At 45.2% G+C, this 18049-nt stretch overlaps 1 protein-coding gene across 1 annotated transcript in view; it reads left to right on the top strand.

Moving 5' to 3' along the window:
- Positions 1-18049, top strand: part of LOC121296467 (protein sidekick-2-like) — a 131808-nt gene that overhangs the window by 92566 nt on the left and 21193 nt on the right. Inside the window, exons 3-15 of the mRNA XM_041222077.1 lie at positions 5438-5544; positions 6564-6711; positions 11502-11635; positions 13941-14052; positions 14364-14554; positions 14730-14813; positions 15050-15244; positions 15346-15462; positions 16013-16180; positions 16571-16673; positions 16776-16952; positions 17194-17330; positions 17791-17938. Coding sequence (XP_041078011.1) covers positions 5438-5544; positions 6564-6711; positions 11502-11635; positions 13941-14052; positions 14364-14554; positions 14730-14813; positions 15050-15244; positions 15346-15462; positions 16013-16180; positions 16571-16673; positions 16776-16952; positions 17194-17330; positions 17791-17938 — 1821 coding nt within the window. The remainder of the gene's footprint in view (positions 1-5437; positions 5545-6563; positions 6712-11501; positions 11636-13940; positions 14053-14363; positions 14555-14729; positions 14814-15049; positions 15245-15345; positions 15463-16012; positions 16181-16570; positions 16674-16775; positions 16953-17193; positions 17331-17790; positions 17939-18049) is intronic.

The following is an 18049-nucleotide window of genomic DNA, read 5'->3' as shown; positions in this document are numbered from 1 at the left end:
TACATTTATACGACCTCCCTGCCTGCCTCTATTGCTTGCAGAACACACAAGGAGCCACTCTCATAATGATGAGGCAGGTGGCGAGCATGTATAAGCTGACGTTACATTGGCACACATTAGATTCATATGCAGAAGTGTTCAGAATGCAGTTCGCCTTGGGCTATTCATTCGGACAGCTGAGCTGACAACACAGTCTGTTCATGAAGAAATATGCCATTCTTTCAGTTTAATCGAGAAATACCCTCCAAAGGCTCAGCAGCTCTGGCTGCAGACCACCTGACATTGCCTGGAGACTACACTGAGACCGCCAAGCTCGTTTCACTAGCTCCAGATTCGAACCCAGTTCTCCAGAGGTGAAAGACAAGAAAGCCTAGTGAATTAGCCTGCTGTTTCTCTGCTAGTGCCTCAGACTGTTGTAAAACAGTAGTTGTATAAGATTGCTGTCTATCTGTAATGCTGCTCCACTGTTCTTTTCAACAGAGTGCAACTCCACCAAGCTGTTACATCAGGAAGCTAAAGTATGCCAGGTCCTTGTCATTGAAGTCTTTCCTCTTAATATATAATCGCAAGTTATAAGAAGCTCTCTAATACCTCTTGTCAGGCAGGCCTGACCTAAACAAATAACAGACTTTGAAATTGGTCTCGGTATTAAGTACTTGCAATTTTTTTACTAGTAGATATAATTTCATGCTGGCTCAGTACAAATTAACACAAGTTCAGTACACTAATCTTCGTTGTCCACAGAATGATGGCAGTGGGCTCACTTGCTAACTAGATTTGCTATCAATTCTTTCACAAATTGTTTTTATTAATTTTTTTATTTAAGTTTTTTGATCTTATCTTATCTATTAGTAATGCTAGTGATAAGGACTGGCAGTGAGGCATGAGGGAATGGGAGAGAAGCAGTGTGGCCTAGTGGTTAGAGATGAGAGACTGGAAGGTGGGCAAGCTCTTATACTGGTTAGAGGACTTGATGGGAAACAGTATGTCAGTAAAAGAAAGGTGAAGAAGGGATGGAAAGTATCCTTTATAATAATTCAAACAATGTGCTCTATTTGCAGTATACTGACAGCATGCTTGGATACACTGTGTTGTTTCTCAATCCAGTCGAAGAGCATTCACTTACACTTGCCACAGAGATTCGCATGCTTGCCTGCCTTGTCGAAAAAGCCCTAGGATGCTGTTCTGGCACAGCATGTTTCAAGCACCCGCATGTGTTTGAGTTGCATTCCTGACACATACTGGTAACTTAGCTACTGGCAATCTGAGTGATTCATTTTTTTTTTTGTTTTCTTCCTCTCCTTCACTAAACTCAGCAGGGTTTTCTACTTGTGGGTCCAACAAATCAATGAGCCCACTGCTCCCCACTGAGACTGAGGCCTGTCTACAGACTTGTGCTTTTACTGAAAATCCATTTGAAGACCTTTGTAGAGGCTGCCCGTCTCATCACTACTGTGTCTGCGTATGTCAAAATGTACACCATATTTTCTGAAAGAGGGAAAGAAATAGGTGGGTGGTGATTGGCTGAGAGCTGGGAAACGGAACATATAAAAACCCAGGTTTACAGCATAGAATAGAGTCTAGACAACAGCTGACTCAGAACTTTACAGTAAATAGACTGCTAATGGACCTTCTAAACCAGCACAACCATCTGAAAACCAGCAAACCAGTAATGGCCACCCCCCCACACACCTGAATCTGAAAGCTCCAAGAGCATCACCCCCCCTCCACACAGACAAACACCATTCCTTCCCATCAAACCATTCAGGGTAAAGTTCCTGTTGCAGGGCCACAGCTGTCAGCTGTCGGTGCCAGGCTGAGGTCACCACACAGGCCTCTGATCTCCATAGCAACAGCAGGGACCTGCTCTGCCTTGGCTGCACTGAGAACCAGACCTGGCAGACTGACAAACAGGCAGACAGGCAGACAGGCAGGCAGGCAGGCAGGCAAACAGACAGTCAGCATTCCAGCCCGCATTTATATCCCAGTCAATGTGAGATGCATAGCCCTGGCTGCGGAGGAATCGTCTTCCCCCTTCCTTGAAATTATGTCATACACTTTTGGATTCATCTAGAGTTGATCAATATCTCGGGAGCCTTACTGTTGAATTTGATCAAATGTGTCATAGGCATTTGTTCCAATAGTTACTGTCGACGTACAGTGGATCTTCCCATATGAGAATATCATTCATGGAATTGAATATTTGTAATGTGTTCGCATGTATGTGCACAAGTTCGACACCAGCGGAATCAGATTGATGTGTGTGTGTGTGTGTGTGTGTGTGTGTATATGTATATATATATATATATATATATATATATATATATATATTATTAGTGTCACTATGTATGGGTGTGGAAATTGGGAGCCATGCTGGCAAAATTGCAGAGCCCACATATTCCTGTGCTGTTAATTATGCCATTAACACTAATAGACTTCACACAAGAAGTAATTTACCACACTTGACTGCCTGTGGAGCCTGCTAACCCTCTGCTAATATTATTTGATACTTCATTATCGGGTTGTTAATGGCGGCATCATGGGAATTCCACTCAGAACAAGACTGCACATTTCCAGCCTGCCCATCGACCCAGACTTCAGCACCTCTCCCCCTCCCTTGCACGTCTTTCTTTTCCTTGTTCCATTCACATCTTTCTTCTCTCCCTCGCCATCTTCCACTGTCTGTCTGGATCCACTTTAGTTTCAGTCTACAGAGTGAAAGAATAAATCTCTTCAGCAAGTGCCATTCTAATGTCTGCAACAGTTTATTTACCTTCTAAATCATCTTTTGTCTGTCTTCCAAGCCAATTCATTGCTGCTGTGGGATGCTAGCTTGCCCGTTGATTCGGTTCCTTCATTCCAAGATCACAATAGACTGGACGGAACCTGATACCAGCATCCCATCTGCTTCCTTACCCTCCGAACTAGCCCTCCTCCCGAATCTCTCTCCTTATGTCCCTATTGATTCACTCAGGTCAATAGCTATTTAAAAGAAGTGGGATCAAACCTGAGACCGGAGCGCTGCAGGCCTGAGTGAATTCTCATATGGGTGACCTTGGCATGCAGGAAAGGAAAGAGGGTTTCAATGTAAATAGTATACAGGATGTAACTTTTTAAACAACTGTGCACCTAATGTACATTCCAGCCGTATCAATGAGCTCCTGTCATTAGTGACCACCCCCTAAGAGAAAGGGCCCCCCTCCAGTCCATAGAGCCTGGACTGCTCCCTCATCTCTCTAAGAGAAAGGGCCCCCCTCCGGTCCATAAAGCCTGGACTGCTCCCTCGTCTCTCTAAGAGAAAGGGCCCCCCTCCAGTCCATAGAGCCTGGACTGCTCCCTCGTCTCTCTAAGAGAAAGGGTCCCCCTCCAGTCCATAGAGCCTGGACTGCTCCCTCGTCTCTCTAAGAGAAAGGGCCCCCCTCCAGTCCATAAAGCCTGGACTGCTCCCTCATCTCTCTAAGAGAAAGGGCCCCCCTCCAGTCGATAAAGCCTGGACTGCTCCCTCGTCTCTCTAAGAGAAAGGGCCCCCCTCCAGTCCATAGAGCCTGGACGGCTCCCTCGTCTCTCTAAGAGAAAGGGCCCCCCTCCAGTCCATAGAGCCTGGACTGCTCCCTCGTCTCTCTAAGAGAAAGGGCCCCCCTCCAGTCCATAAAGCCTGGACTGCTCCCTCGTCTCTCTAAGAGAAAATGCAGATTACTAACAGCCAACAGTGTTGAATAGTCATTAACCCAGCTGTCTTTTTGGAATGAGGAAGCAAAAGACAGTGGGCTGGTTAGCATTCCACAGCTCTGCTGCACTGCTGCATAGTCAGCTGTAGGGGGCGGAACGGCTAAAACGCAATTTGTGCAACAGAAATGCAAACCGCATGGAAAAGTGCAAGGGAAATGTCAAGTAAAAACATTTACTTTACACATCAGTGTTTTCAGCACACCTCTGTCAATTTTTTTTTTGTCAAATCCTTCCTGTGTGAGAATTCTCTGTTGCTATAGAACGGCCCCTTCTCTTCTTCTGACTCATAAGCACTTGAAAGCAATAATAAAGTGTTCCTGTAGCACCTAGCAGCACTCCTCCTTTGGTTTGGAAACAAAGACCATGTAGAATGGCGCCGTGCCTTCTAGTGCAGGGATTTCAAAACTGCATGAATATTTGCAGCAGTTGGAATTTTTTGAACGAAAACGTCAGCCGGCAGTTTAAAAGACACACAGATAATTACAAAAAAAATAAATAGGCGATGTGCAGTCTCATTGCTTAATTGTGATTTTTCTTACATTTTAATAATAATACAAATGAAAAGAAATCGATAAAAAATATATTAATGTCTAGTGTAGACTATACTATAACATACATAAATGTATAATCAGAAGTTTGGTTCGCTCATTATGTATTATGGAATCATCCAAACTAATTACTGAACTGTTTTATTATATAATCAATAAAGTAGCCAAGGGCAAGGGATTTTCTGCTAAATTGACTAGAATTTAATTGACATTCTCCGTCCACATGTACACTGATAGTGTCTTAGACTGTCACCTAGAGGAGAAAAGTGGAGCTGCAGGCTTTGTTATGCGCGTCGGAGCTGCTGCTGCTGCTGCTGTATTCGCTACAGGAATTTCAAGGTCGTAGCCTGGGGGGAGGTGTATCAGAAACAACAACACTGATTTTTATGAGAGCTGTAGAATTATTTTTCTGGTAGACAATGTTCAATGGGAATACATTCAAGTTGTATGAAGTCCTAAAGTACAAATAAAGGAGTGGCAGTACAGGAGCGAAGCAGCTTGAAAGAATTTCAGGTGGGAGATTGGAGCCCAAGTGGTATTGTCTTATTAATATCCACAGAGTGTACTAAAGAACAGCATTTGTAACAGCACACCGCTCTGGGGGCAATGCTGGAAAAACATTTTAAGAAATAGGATTGAGATATGGTACATTGAATCTCTAAGGTAATTGGATAATAATGGGTAACAAATATAACATATCACCTGTCTTTATAGCTCTAAGATCCGTTACAAAAGTTCCCCATAGTAAAAGCATAGCAAAGTGTAATAAAGCATAGGTAAGCACTGCAAAACCAAAAGAGGTAATGCACTGTAACATCCAGCATATAAACTCATATGCAAACCATGGACCAATATGGTAAATGCACAGAATAACCAAGGGAAAGGCATGGGAAAACAGCTAAAGTAAGATGAATACAAATGTGCTTGAACTATAGTATCAGACCTCAATTCCACCTCCAATAAGTCATTGAGAACAAGTCACTCAAACAGTGCAAGTGAGTGGGTTTTGTATTGATTTGAATGGTATTAAGGGCTGCTACTGTTCAGATCAGCTCAATAGACCCAAGGCTGCCTGAGCTTCCTGTTGATATACTGAGGTTCACACTGTGTCTCTCCCCACCTACCCCTCTCTCCTCTCCCTTCTCTGTCTCCTCTCTCAGGTATATGATCCCCTCACTGGACCGTGCACACGCCGGCTTCTACCGGTGCATTGTACGAAACCGCGTGGGCGCCCTCATGCAGAGGAGAACTGAAGTGCAAGTGGCCTGTGAGTACCGCTCTCTATAACTAATCATAGATGTGTGTGTCATGCATACTGCACATACATTATAGGGGTTCTCAAAGTAACAAGTGCAAGAAAAATATAGGTGTAAAAATATAGATGGAAATAAGACCCCAATTGTGTAGCAATTTGATCCACTCCTGGTTTTACTATTATAGTCTAGTCAGCCACACCTGAAGCTGTATAACCTATATACTGTGGCTGATCAAGCTTGTATCAATACCCGGAATGGAATGGATGCTATGCAATAGGAGTCTTATGTTCATCTCTATATATATATATATATATATATATATATAATATATATATATATAATATATATATATATATATATATAATATGAATCGAGTTGTGATGCCATACACTGCAGCATACACTGCAGTAGATTGTGATGCCTTACTGTTGAGAAAAATATTTTTCTTTGTTGAGTCTGGAATTAATAGTGTCTGCTAATAGTAAAAATAAGCCCAAAGCCCAAATAAGCCCATAAGCCCAAAAATAAGCCCATGCCTGTTGATTTAAAGCGACTGGTCACACATCATGCCCACAGTGCTTAATTGGCTTCATAATCTGTATCCCTGGCTGGTAATCCCCCAATGTGTGTGTGGCAGGCTTGTTCTCTGGTCCCTGTTATACTATGTCTTGAATCTGGGAGGGGTGGGGGCATAAAAATGAGAGCAGCTGTCAGATTGAAAATGCCTAATTAAGTAGGTAATGAGAAATTAATAAGGCTGAACCTTTAATGACTAGTAATAACAGAGAGAGTCATTAATGATTCTGTCTGTGTTTTAATTACTGTAGTTAAAAGCAGTCAATTAGAGAGAGACTTTTTTTCCCCTTTTCCCTTTCTTTTTAACAGAGTTCGAAAGTTTCACTGTACTGAACACTGGGAGGCAGGTTTTTTTTTTTTTTTCTTGGTGAAACGTCTCTAAAGATCTGGTATGAATGTGGTGCGATGTGATGGTGTTTGACCGTTTCCGCTGCTCTGGTTTTAAATGTTTCAGACATGGGTAACTTTGAGGACGGGGAGCGATCGCAGAGCGTATCCCAGGGGGAGGGTGCGGTTATCCCCGCCCCGCGGATACACAGCCTCCCCCAACCGCAGGTTACCTGGTTCCGGGACGGACGCAAGATACCGCCCAGCAGCCGAATGTAAGTGCAGTCCACCTACAGGATCAGAGGAGGGCTGTGTGTGTGTATGTATATATATATATATCTGTATGTGTGTGTGTGTGTATTTATCTGCATGTGTGTGTGTGTATATGTATCTGTATGTGTGTGTGTGTTTGTGTGTTTTTCTTCATTTCAACGACAACCCAATAAATATATTATATATACTGTATGTACATTATCTATTTAAATAGAACGCATAAATAAAAAGAACTGTAAATATTCCATTTAAACTTCACTATCTTCATATTTAAATATATGTATGTGTGTGTGGTAATATAAGATATATATATAAATATATATATATATTATATATATTATATATATATTATAATATATGTGTATGACATCACACACTTGTAATAAACCAGCTACAATTTAAAACCTTAATATCTGTCTAGTAGACGAACATTGCAACAAAAAAAGATTGTACTTTTCCAATAAGGCGTTTTTTCAACAACCTTATATTGTCTCTTTATCAGGAATTTATACTGCATATATTTTATCACTGAAGAATGGACAGTAGATTGATTGCATGGTGTAAAATGAGACGTGCTGTGCAACTGGACTCACATTAAATTAGCAATAAAATCTTCTCTCAACTGGCTAAAATACCTGACACACAAAGAGAACAGAGGTGTACAGTAATCACTACTGGTGCTTAGCATGCTGTTCTGTGTCTGGGAGGCTAGCAGCATTAGCAGTGTATATTGAAAAATAGTTAATCTCAATCAGGACACCTGCATTTTGAAGTGTGTCCAGACTAGGAGAGTGAAGCAGGAGCGGGGACACGGGCACTGTGCTTTGATAGCACAGGGACCCTCAGGGGCAGGGAATCCCAGCTAATTGATCTCTGTGCCTCTGCTGCTCCTGCTAGCTCTAATACTCCATAAAGGGCATGTCAAATGGTTTTCTCCCCACTCAGTTTTACTGCTCTGATCACAGCCATTAGAGTGGATTAATATTAATTGGCGAGTGTGGTAGTGAGCGGGCCGGGGCTGGGCAGCGAGGTGAAACGCTCTGTCTGACTCTGTCTGTCTATCTGTCTCAACCATTCTGCCCTGGTATTGACCTCCAGAGACTGACCTCTCAGTTAAATTGAGCTGCATACATATCCTTTCACTGACATACTCACATTGAACCTCTGGAACATACCTGAACTATGTAGGTCACAAATACTCAAAGAAGTGAGTCAGCCGTCAGTGCAAAGTCATTAGGCGTTTTACTTGGAGACTATAAAGACACTTGGTTTATAAAATAGTTTTTTCAAGGAGCTGTGTCCAAGTCTTCTGATGCTAATACGTTTGCGGATGGCCTTATCATGGCACTATAATGGCAGTAGAAGCATAAGTCCTGTCACCCTGATACTTCTGCTTGCGTTTAGCAGAACTCAGCAGCAGGTGCCTGTTTCAGCAGCCCAGGCGACAGCATGGAGCACGATAATCTCTCCTGGCATTGGAGCTGCACAAACAAGTTGTTTTCAATTGATACTGTGTGTGTGTGTAAGGGAATCTATATTACGAGCCTCAGCGCTTTATCAGGGATATGCAGGAGCAGCAGAGATCGCTGCCTCAGTGCACCGATATATTTATCCCTCATGCAGACCGGCTCTCTCTGTTAGCGCATTGCCTCTCTCATCCCCTCCGGGGGCTGTGTGCGGAGGCTTGGTTTCGTTGTCCTCAGGGGGGATTATTGAGTGTTGTGATATTTTCACAGGGCAGCCTTGCTTTGAGTAAGTAAGCAAGCATGTCTGTTGACAGATTCTTCTCTGCCGTTTGGGGGTGAAGGATTTAAAGCTACTGTATTTGCACAAGATAGGTCTTTTAACATCAAATGCCAAACGGTGCATAGTTAAACAAGTGTTGTGCAAGCAAGGCGACCTGACAGTGTCTGTGCTACACTCTCCCCTCAAACACAGAAACTCCAGCAGCACCACTACCAAATACATACTGTACCCACCATGAGAAGAGATGTAATGTTCTAACCTCCACATGGCCATGGATCACCAGGGACCGCTACCATAAGCTTAATATTTGTTCATTAAAAGTTATACCCCCAAGGTACAACTTAACACTGTGTTATATGGCCTTGGTTCTTACTGTTGATAAGCCGATTCACCCTGTGAAGGCTTTGCTCAAAGGGGATAGTTCCAGCTGCTAAGCAGCAAATGCCCAGTTTCTCTTTCAATAATGCAGTTTACTGTGCTTGAATGAAGCTGAGAGAGCAGAGGCTTCAAGATGCAGTAGTAGATGACTGCATAGCAGACTAGATGACTGGTGGATAGGACCAGAACAAGCTTTCAACCATGACAAGTTTAGCTTGCTATGGTCTGACCCGATAACAGTAATGAAAAATGCTAACTACATTTCTTTCTTTAACCTGATTAAACCTGCTACTCTAAACTTTCTGAAAACAGTCTGGGTTCACAATATCTAAAGTATTGATCAATGCTCCTGACCTTGTTGCTTAGCTATTGAGGTCTGACCATCTGACAATCCAATAAGCACTGACCAGCCTTGAGTCTGCTGCTCGCTTTTGAGGTTTGAGAAGATCACCATCTAAGTACCTAGCAGGTCTGACTGTACATAACTGAGATCTCTATCACTCTACTGCAGTTTGTGTGTGTGTGTTGTGTGTGTGCACGTGCGCGCGTGCGTGTGAATGTGCGTATGCATGTGCGTGTGTGTGTGTGCGTGTGTGTGTGTGTGTGTGTGTGTGTGTGTGTGTGTGTGTGTGCATGTACGTGTGTGTGCATATGTGTGTGTGTGTGTGCATGTGCGTGCGTGCGTGTGTGCGTGTGTGCGTGCGTGTGTGTGTGTGTGTGTGTGTGTGTGTGTGTGTGTGCATGTGTGTGTGTGTGTGTGTGTGTGTGTGTGTGTGTGTGTGTGTGTGTGTTGGGGTGGGTCTCGCTGTGAATGTGTTGCAGCCACGTTCCTCTGCCAGGGGGATTAGTCTCGTTTCTTATCGGAGATGTACAGAGGGGCACAGCAATGACTGGGAAGCTGTTTAGAGGGAGCAGCTCTGGCACAGCTAATCCCCTCACTGGGGAAATAGCACTCCCTGTGATTCTGTTAATTTCTCAGCTCTGTGGTTTGACAAATCCTAAAACAAAGCAGGGGAAGCATTTAACAGTCATTACCAGTAATTCCCTGATGTGAAGCAGTGATAGGCAGGCTCTCAGTGTGTGTGCTGACTGGGGGAGAGACAGAGACCAAGTTCAGGTTCCACTGAACTCTGTATTCACCTGACCTGGGTCAGATGATAATGACATTTTCCGTTATGGATTCTAGACTAACCAATTACCATAATCTTAAGTCAAGTTTCCCATTAGTTGCACGTTTCTCCTGAGTTAGTTCTGTCTCTGTGTATCATTTTATCAGTCTGCATTTTGCTAGTTGGCTTTTTAAAATGAAGCCTCACCACTGTTCTATTTTCTACCACAGTAGAGGGTTAACTGAATTCAAGTGTTTATTTTCCGATTCCCTGTTGATTTACTTGGCACTAACAACCCTCATCCCAGCATTTCTTTATGGACAAATCAGTTCTATAGATAGAGAGAGGAATGACATATCTTAACAATGGTGCTGATCCTTTTTAGCTTCAGATGAACCACGATTACTCTTGATAAGATTCTTGCTAATCATATTTCAGTGCAATAAGCAATCAAGACTAATTATCACTAATATCACAATAATCAATTATTATTCCAATCTTCCACCTGAATCCCTCTATAGCCACTGTAATAGTCAGGAAACTATGTCTCGGGAGACACTAATGGAACCATATGTAAAAATTCTGTTTCTTCTCCCTAGATGACAAAGCTGCATATGTATTCTCAAAAGCGTGTTTACACTTCATGAAATTGGTCCAAAAAAATAAATAAATAAATAAGTCTGGCATTCAGTACTGAAAAGTGGGCCAACAGGACATATTCTCAAATAGTTTTGCTTAATATGGAGACACAGAAAGATTTTGAAAGCTAGGAAATGTTTATTCTTTGACGCTTGAAAGATCAAATGAACAGTTACCAGCATCACAAGGCTATTGAGGGCTATTATGGAGCATTGAACCATCAAGCAATTGAAGGTCGATGCAGTGAAATCATCACAAAATCATTAACGTGTTACATTGCAGAGTCCATATTTTGGGCCGCTGTATCTGTGCCAGCCCCACATGCTGTATACTCTCCTAAGCCAGCCCCTGCATGTTTAATTGGTATGCTTCAGCAGCATGGAGTCGCTGAAGATTTGCATCTCATTTCCGTGGGGCGGCATCTCTTGGGCATCCAGTGGGAAAGACCGGGGCATCCATTCGGAACACACAATCGAAATCCAGATTGTTAAACACACGGTAATAATAATACATTGATTGGAAACACAGCCAATCTCTCACTGCTGACATCCTGTTTGGAGTTCAGCTCCACTGCTCTCGAGAGGAGAAGCAGGGCTCTCTCTGTGACTGCTGGCCTGCGCTTGAGCTTTGACCAGCCCTCGTGGAAACCTTTCCTTCTAGGCAGCATGGTACACAAACACTGAAACGGAATCCGAATCATCCTTAACTTAAACAGTCACTTGTCTGAGAGACTTTTTATCCTGGGGGAGATAACCATTGTGACAGTTATCCTTTGTCAAAAAGGTTTTTTAGACTAACCCCAAGATTGCATTGGATTTATGGTGCCGCTATAAAACACTAACCATGACCAATGTAAGGCATAGGTCCAGGGCACCTGCTGTAAAACTTAATTCTTACTGACGCCCCTCTTCTCTCCTCAGAGCAATCACGCTGGACAACAAGCTGGTCATCCTGTCCACAGTGGCTCCAGATGCTGGACGCTACTACGTGCAAGCGGTCAATGACAAGAACGGAGAGAACAAGACGAGCCAGCCAATCACGCTCTCCGTGGAGAGTAAGACACGCCTCCTAGTGGTTCTGTATTGTCTGTACTTTGTAGAAAGCTGCCCCTCTGAGCGAGCTAGAGTTCTCTCTGTTTGTGAGCTTGCTTGGAGAAAACCTTGGACTTGATCTTGTGTCTTTTCTTCCTGATTCACAGAGAAATCGTTCAATGGCATGATCTTTGACATTGGCTCCACCTGCTTCAATAATAGGGCAGGTGGGGTCAACAGAGGTTAAAGCTCGCAACATCACACATGATTTCTCTGGAATCAGGAAGCACCGATAAATTCCCAGACAACAGGGCAAGGGGGAGAAAATGGAATACATTTTAATATTTGAACATCAGAACACTCCAAGCATGTCATAAAAAGGGCATGTGAATATGAAGCTATATATCCTTCTCGGAACACAATGCAATTCACTGTGCTATACAAAATGCGCACCAGAGCTTAGATGAGCCTCTGTCCTTCCCCACCCTGTGCCTCCTCACCCTGCTGATCGTTTCTGATTCAGTGCACTTGGGCAGCTGGTGGCTGGTTCCTCAGTTTAAGAGCTGCCAGAGCCAGCATTCTGCTGGCCACAGCCGATAAATGGCTTTTTAATACAGTCTCCACAGCCCTTCTCAAGGTGAATTGTACCGGTGGTAGCCCTAATCCGATTGCTTGCCCTGTCACAGCTCTGTCCACTTCGGGCTAAACTCGGCTATATGAAGCAGCCATTTGTTACACACGCAGACATTTCTTATTTGTTTGAAGATAATTGAATTGCTTATTATTTCATTTATTGGAAGCCATTTGTTCAGAGGCTGCGTCCTTTTAGTGGGCAGGGAGACAAGCAGACTCCGTTCCAGAGAAAGGGCCTGTCCCTGTGCTAGGGAATTAACGATATTTATCAAGAGAGGCTTTAATCTCCAGCGAGAGGCTCCTGTGCAGCAGAACTCAAGGTGCTGATACAGTAAGGGATGCGCAGAAAAGGACCCTTCCCTCGTCTATTTGAGAAATAATTAAAATGATAACATTAGGCATATGCCCAAGGAAACCAAAGATTCCCCATCATGGTGATTTTGGTTACCTTTGGTTGTGTTTTTTTTCTTTTTTTTTTGTGGGGGGGGGGGGGGGGCAATTGAACTCCTGCTATAGCGGCCACTTTTATGCAAATTAAATCTATGACCTGCATTTGGTGCTGTGTGAAAGCTGCATCTCCCAGTTGCACTGTAACAGAGTGCTGAGGTTTGGAATTGTCTCAAAACAAGCCAATTTGGAAAACAGGCTTTGCTATCAACTTGCCACCAATTTCTCCTGGTCAGTTTTAAGATCTCACATGCTTATGAAATTGAATCAGTGTCATCCGGGCTGCCCGTGGTGTTACGACAGGTGTTGGTAAAATAAAAAAGAAAAAAATGACAGTATCAGCAGGTGATCTTGTGAACAAGATGGGACTAACTGAGCGGTGTGTGCAGGCAGCAATGCAGCTTCTTATATTCTTATTCATCCATTAAGAAGCGGAGGCACTGACAAACCCCAAGCTGGGCTGTCATTGTAAGCTTGCTGTGAAGAGTGACTCCTGTCAGCGAGACGGGGAGTGTGTAATCGAAGTCTCTCTCTTCCTCCCCGCTGCGACATCGCCCGCAGACTTATTGGGACAAGCTGATGGCAATGCAGTCAAGGAACCAGGGAGGGAGAGAAGATACAGGCCACAGTGTGAGAAGGCAAGGGTGCCAGGGAGATAGAAAGACCCCACACCCGCCCTCCTCCTATATGTGTCCGAGTCACAGACATGAGATTATAAACTGACTCTATAAGGTTAGCACCTTTGTGTACATTCCAATCCCTGTTGCACACCACAGTAAAAGCACAGAAGCATTGCAAGTGTGTGGTCAAGGGTAGCCGAGCATGTTAAAGATAGATGTGATAATAAACCACAGTAAGGGCATATTGTAAAGACTAGCACACATACATTTGGAGGATCCAACCTTGTCTCTGCTGGAATTGTCTGTCTTTGAAGTGTGACAGGAACCATCTGTTCCAATAATACAGTATAGTTGAATATGCTGGGTTTATTGAGACTCTTTACACTGCCTAAACAATCCCTATGAAACTCTGTCTGATCCTGAGAGTAAGGTGGTATCATGGTCAAGCACAATAAGCAGCACCGAAACTAAGAAATCTGAGGAATACTTGTCCAGTGGAACAAATCACGTACAGGGGAGCCCTCTAGTGGCCCTTTTGTTCCTTGTTCTCTCTGATGTAACTGCTAAGGTATTGAAGTGCTGGTGATCCCCTCAGTGTCTGATCCCTGTGCTTGTTTCTCTCTGTTAGACGTGGGCGGCCCCGCTGATCCCATCGCCCCCACCATCATCATTCCCCCCCGCAACACCAGCGTGGCCTCGGGGGCCTCTGAGGTGACCATGGAGTGCGTTGCCAACGCCAGGTCAGGAACCCCTCCTCTACTCCGTTCTGACTGGACTGAAATAGCAGGGGAGAGCAGTGTGGAGAGTACAACTGAGGGACTAGGAGGTAGACAGTGTGACCTAGAGATTACAGCTGAGGGACTGGAAGGGAGAGGCTGTGACATAGAGATTACAGCTGAGGGACTGGGAGGGAGACAGTGTGGCTTAGTGGTTAGAGCTGAGGGCCTTAGAGGGAGGCAGTGTGGCCTAGTATCTAGAGTTGAGGATCTGGAAGAGAAGCAGTGTGGCCTAGTTAAAAATCCTGTCCCATTTAAGATATTATTTCCTCCAGGCCCCTTATCAAGCTGAGTATCGCATGGCGGAAGGATGGCGTCCTGGTGACCAGTGGTCTGAGTGACTTTAACCGCCAGCTGACCATCCTGAGCCCAACAGTGCATCAGTCTGGACACTACGAGTGCGAGGCTGTCCTGCGCAGCAGCAGTGTGCCCTCGGTCAGAGCCGGGGCCTACCTCCACGTTCTAGGTACTGCCACCTTCGGTTCTGTTTCTATTTTGGGTTCTTGGTAATTTCTAGGTTTCAATTATATATTTAGAAGATATCCATTGTGCTCTTTGTTCCGTTTCCTCTGTCCAAGATTAAGGATAAAGCAGCTGTTTCTCACCCCCACTGACTGCCTGTCTTGTCTCCGCTCCTCCAGAGCCGCCCCAGTTTGTGAAGGAGCCCGAGAGACACATCACTGCGGAGATGGAGAAGGTGGTGGATATCCCCTGCCAGGCCCGAGGTGAGGCCTTCATACGTCTGACGGACCGTTATCTCTGGCTCTCCCTTCCAGAGACACACTGCCAAAAAGACGATAAATAATAGGTCCGAAAATCAACACACCTAATAGATCAAATGTTATCCCCCTATCTCTCTTCTATCTCCCTCTCCCTCCCTGCATCCTCTTTTTTCTCTCTTTCTCTTCCCCCTCTTTCCTTTCTCCTCTCCCTCCTCTCTCTACTCTCTCTCTCTCTGTAGGTGTGCCAAAACCAGAGATCCTCTGGTTCAAGGATGCGGTCCCTATCAGCTCACTGAAGATTCCTCGATACCGCGTGTTGCCGGGTGGCACTCTACAGGTGAACGGGCTCCTGCCTGACGACACCGGAATGTTCCAGTGCTTCGCGCGTAACCAGGCCGGAGAAGTGCAGACCAACACCTACCTCGCAGTCACCAGTATGAGGAAACTATATTAATCTCCTTGTGGACGCCACTTTTCTGTCTGACCGGCGGGTTCAATACAAATGGCTACGGTAACGTTGTGCTTTCCCATGCAGGCATCTCCCCGAACATAACGGCGGGTCCTTCTGACAGCACAGTGATCGACGGCATGTCAGTGATCCTGCACTGCGAGACCTCGGGAGCACCCCGGCCAGCCATCACCTGGCAGAAAGGTGAGGAGCCTCTCATCATACTGTGCGTACAGTATCACGATTAACTTGCTTTATTTACCTCAGGGCATTAGAAATTAACACTGTCAGGCACAGCAGTGTGTCTAAAACACCAAAATACAGCACTGTATGTATGCTATACAAGGAAAATCAGTAGAAATTATTGCAGAACAAAGCACTGTAATACATTAATATACAAAACAGCACCTCGCATGTTTAACCCTCTTAAACCCCTTGCTTAACATATATCTTGGTATCCCAGAATAGATCATTGTAGAATGAGTGGGGGACCATTTTACCAGGACCCCTTGCTTGCTTCCTAAATATCTTCAAATCCATGCAAATCCATGCAATCCATAATGCAAGTGCAGTAAGAGCCCAAATATAATCCATTTACTGATGGGCATTTTGTCTTCTTTTTATCCCTCTGCAATGGGGACGGCCAGGGCTGCCTGTTGAATTTCTGTTTATTTTTCTCTTCACCCCCCCCCCCCCCCCCCCCCCCCCCCCCCCCTGACCACCCCCCCCCCCCCCCCCCCCCCCACCCCCACAGGAGAGAGGATCCTGGCCAGTGGTTCAGTCCAGCTCCCCCGCTTCACTCTGCTGGAGTCGGGCAGTCTGCTCATCAGCCCCTCCCACATCTCAGATATCGGCACCTACAGGTGCCTAGCAACCAACTCGCGAGGTATCGACGAGGCGAACGCTGACCTCATCGTCCTGGGTAAGACCCGAACAGGGAGGGTGTAACAGCTTGATAACAAAGCCTTGGTTCAAATACATGTATGGATTTACCAAAGGGAAATAAAACTAATAGGGGCTGTACTCTGAAGTGCATTGCAACTGTTTAAAAAATAAGGTATCCTTTGCTCTGAAGTTGAACTTTGAGGACCCAAAAGTGCATCCAAGCTGTTCCTTACTTGCTTTGGAACATTTGGAACTTGTATTTCCCTTTAATAAAAAGTGTTGGAATTGCCTGCATGTCAGGTGATATTATTACAACAATGTTTTTGCGCAGGCTTGTCTGTGGTAAAGCCCTCAGTATAGACTGTAGTTAAGCACTGCAGCATTGCCATGGTTCAGCTATTTGTAACCGCTTGTTTGTTTCCTTCAGCACGAACCCGGATCACGAGCCCCCCCCAGGACCAGAGTGTCATCAAGGGAACCAAAGCTACCATGGCATGCGGAGTGACCCACGACCCCAGCGTCACCGTCAGGTGAACCGATGTTCTTGTCGTTCTGCCACTGTTGAGCCATGCGTGAATGTGAATAGCAGATCAGCCTCCTGCAGCGTGTGTGATTGTGTTTTCTCTGTGCAGGTACGTGTGGGAGAAGGAAGGCTCAGTGATCCACGCCAACTCCATCCCACGCATCCGCCTGGACCCCGACGGGACCCTGCATATCTCCCAGACCTGGTCCGGAGACATTGGCACGTACACGTGCCACGTCACCTCCGTGGGAGGCAATGACTCCCGCAGTGCACACCTCCGAGTCAGGTCAGCCCTTCCCTCTCTCTCCCATGCTCTTATTTGAGGGTGTGACAGCACGGCCTCTTCAACAAGGGTTCTAAAACCGGTCTTTCAAGCTCCCTTTTCCCTCTCTCTCAAAGCTCTCTCTTGTTCTCCTTCCCTCTCCCCCATTCTCTGTATTACAAGGGCTAGCCCTGCAGCAGAGCAGAGTGTGGTCGACCTCCTTGGTCTCTCTCACTCCTCTCCCCCTCCCTCTCGTGTATTTCAGGCAGCTCCCTCACGCTCCTGAGAACCCTGTAGCAATGCTGAGCTCGGTGGAGCGGAGAGCCATCAACCTGACCTGGACCAAGCCCTTCGACGGGAACAGCCCCCTCATCCGCTACATCCTGGAGGTGTCCGAGAACAGTGAGTGCCCCCAGCTGGGAGGGTGGAATCATTACAGTAAAGCTAATGCTGTCTAATCAGTTGATCAAAGCAGTTGCAGATCTAAACACTGCCATTGTTTATGTTAAAAAAAAAACTGCCATAGGAATAGAACTGAAGTCTTATGTGTGAAGATAACAAATTCCTTTTACACTCAAAGCTGGTTTCAAAAAGTGCTACTTATGAAGCACTTGCATTGTATCCCTCTCTCTAACTCTCTCCTCCAAAGAGTCTTTGATCACTTCGAGGGTTACTTGGTAAGTATGTGTTGAATATACCCTTTATCCTTTTTGCTTTTTGTACAGTATTATGTTCTGTGTTTCTAGGTTTATGATTGTTTCAGTTCCAGGATTTAATCTCAAGGTGTAGCTTCCCCCTGCGCAGGGTGTGGAATACACTCATTCTGAACTATTCCCTAAGTCATTGTCTGTTTGCTCTTCAGACGCTCCCTGGACGGTGCTGCTGGCCAATATCGAACCCGAGTCCTCTGCAGTAACGGTCAGCAGCCTCATCCCGGCCCGCTCGTACCAGTTCAGGATCTGTGCGGTCAACGACGTGGGGAAGGGTCAGTTCAGCAAGGAGACCGACAGGTGGGGCTTCACATTGATGAATTGATTCAGCTGCTGTATTCCAGTGCTTGGTGAGGACAGGCAGGAGAGTCAGCACCACAGCATGTTAAACACATAACCTTGTGGTTCACA

This window comes from Polyodon spathula, chromosome 21, assembly GCF_017654505.1.
Source record: "Polyodon spathula isolate WHYD16114869_AA chromosome 21, ASM1765450v1, whole genome shotgun sequence".
NCBI lineage: Eukaryota > Metazoa > Chordata > Actinopteri > Acipenseriformes > Polyodontidae > Polyodon > Polyodon spathula.
Note: the sequence above shows the minus strand (reverse complement) of the source record. Positions and strands in the feature narration are given on the sequence as shown.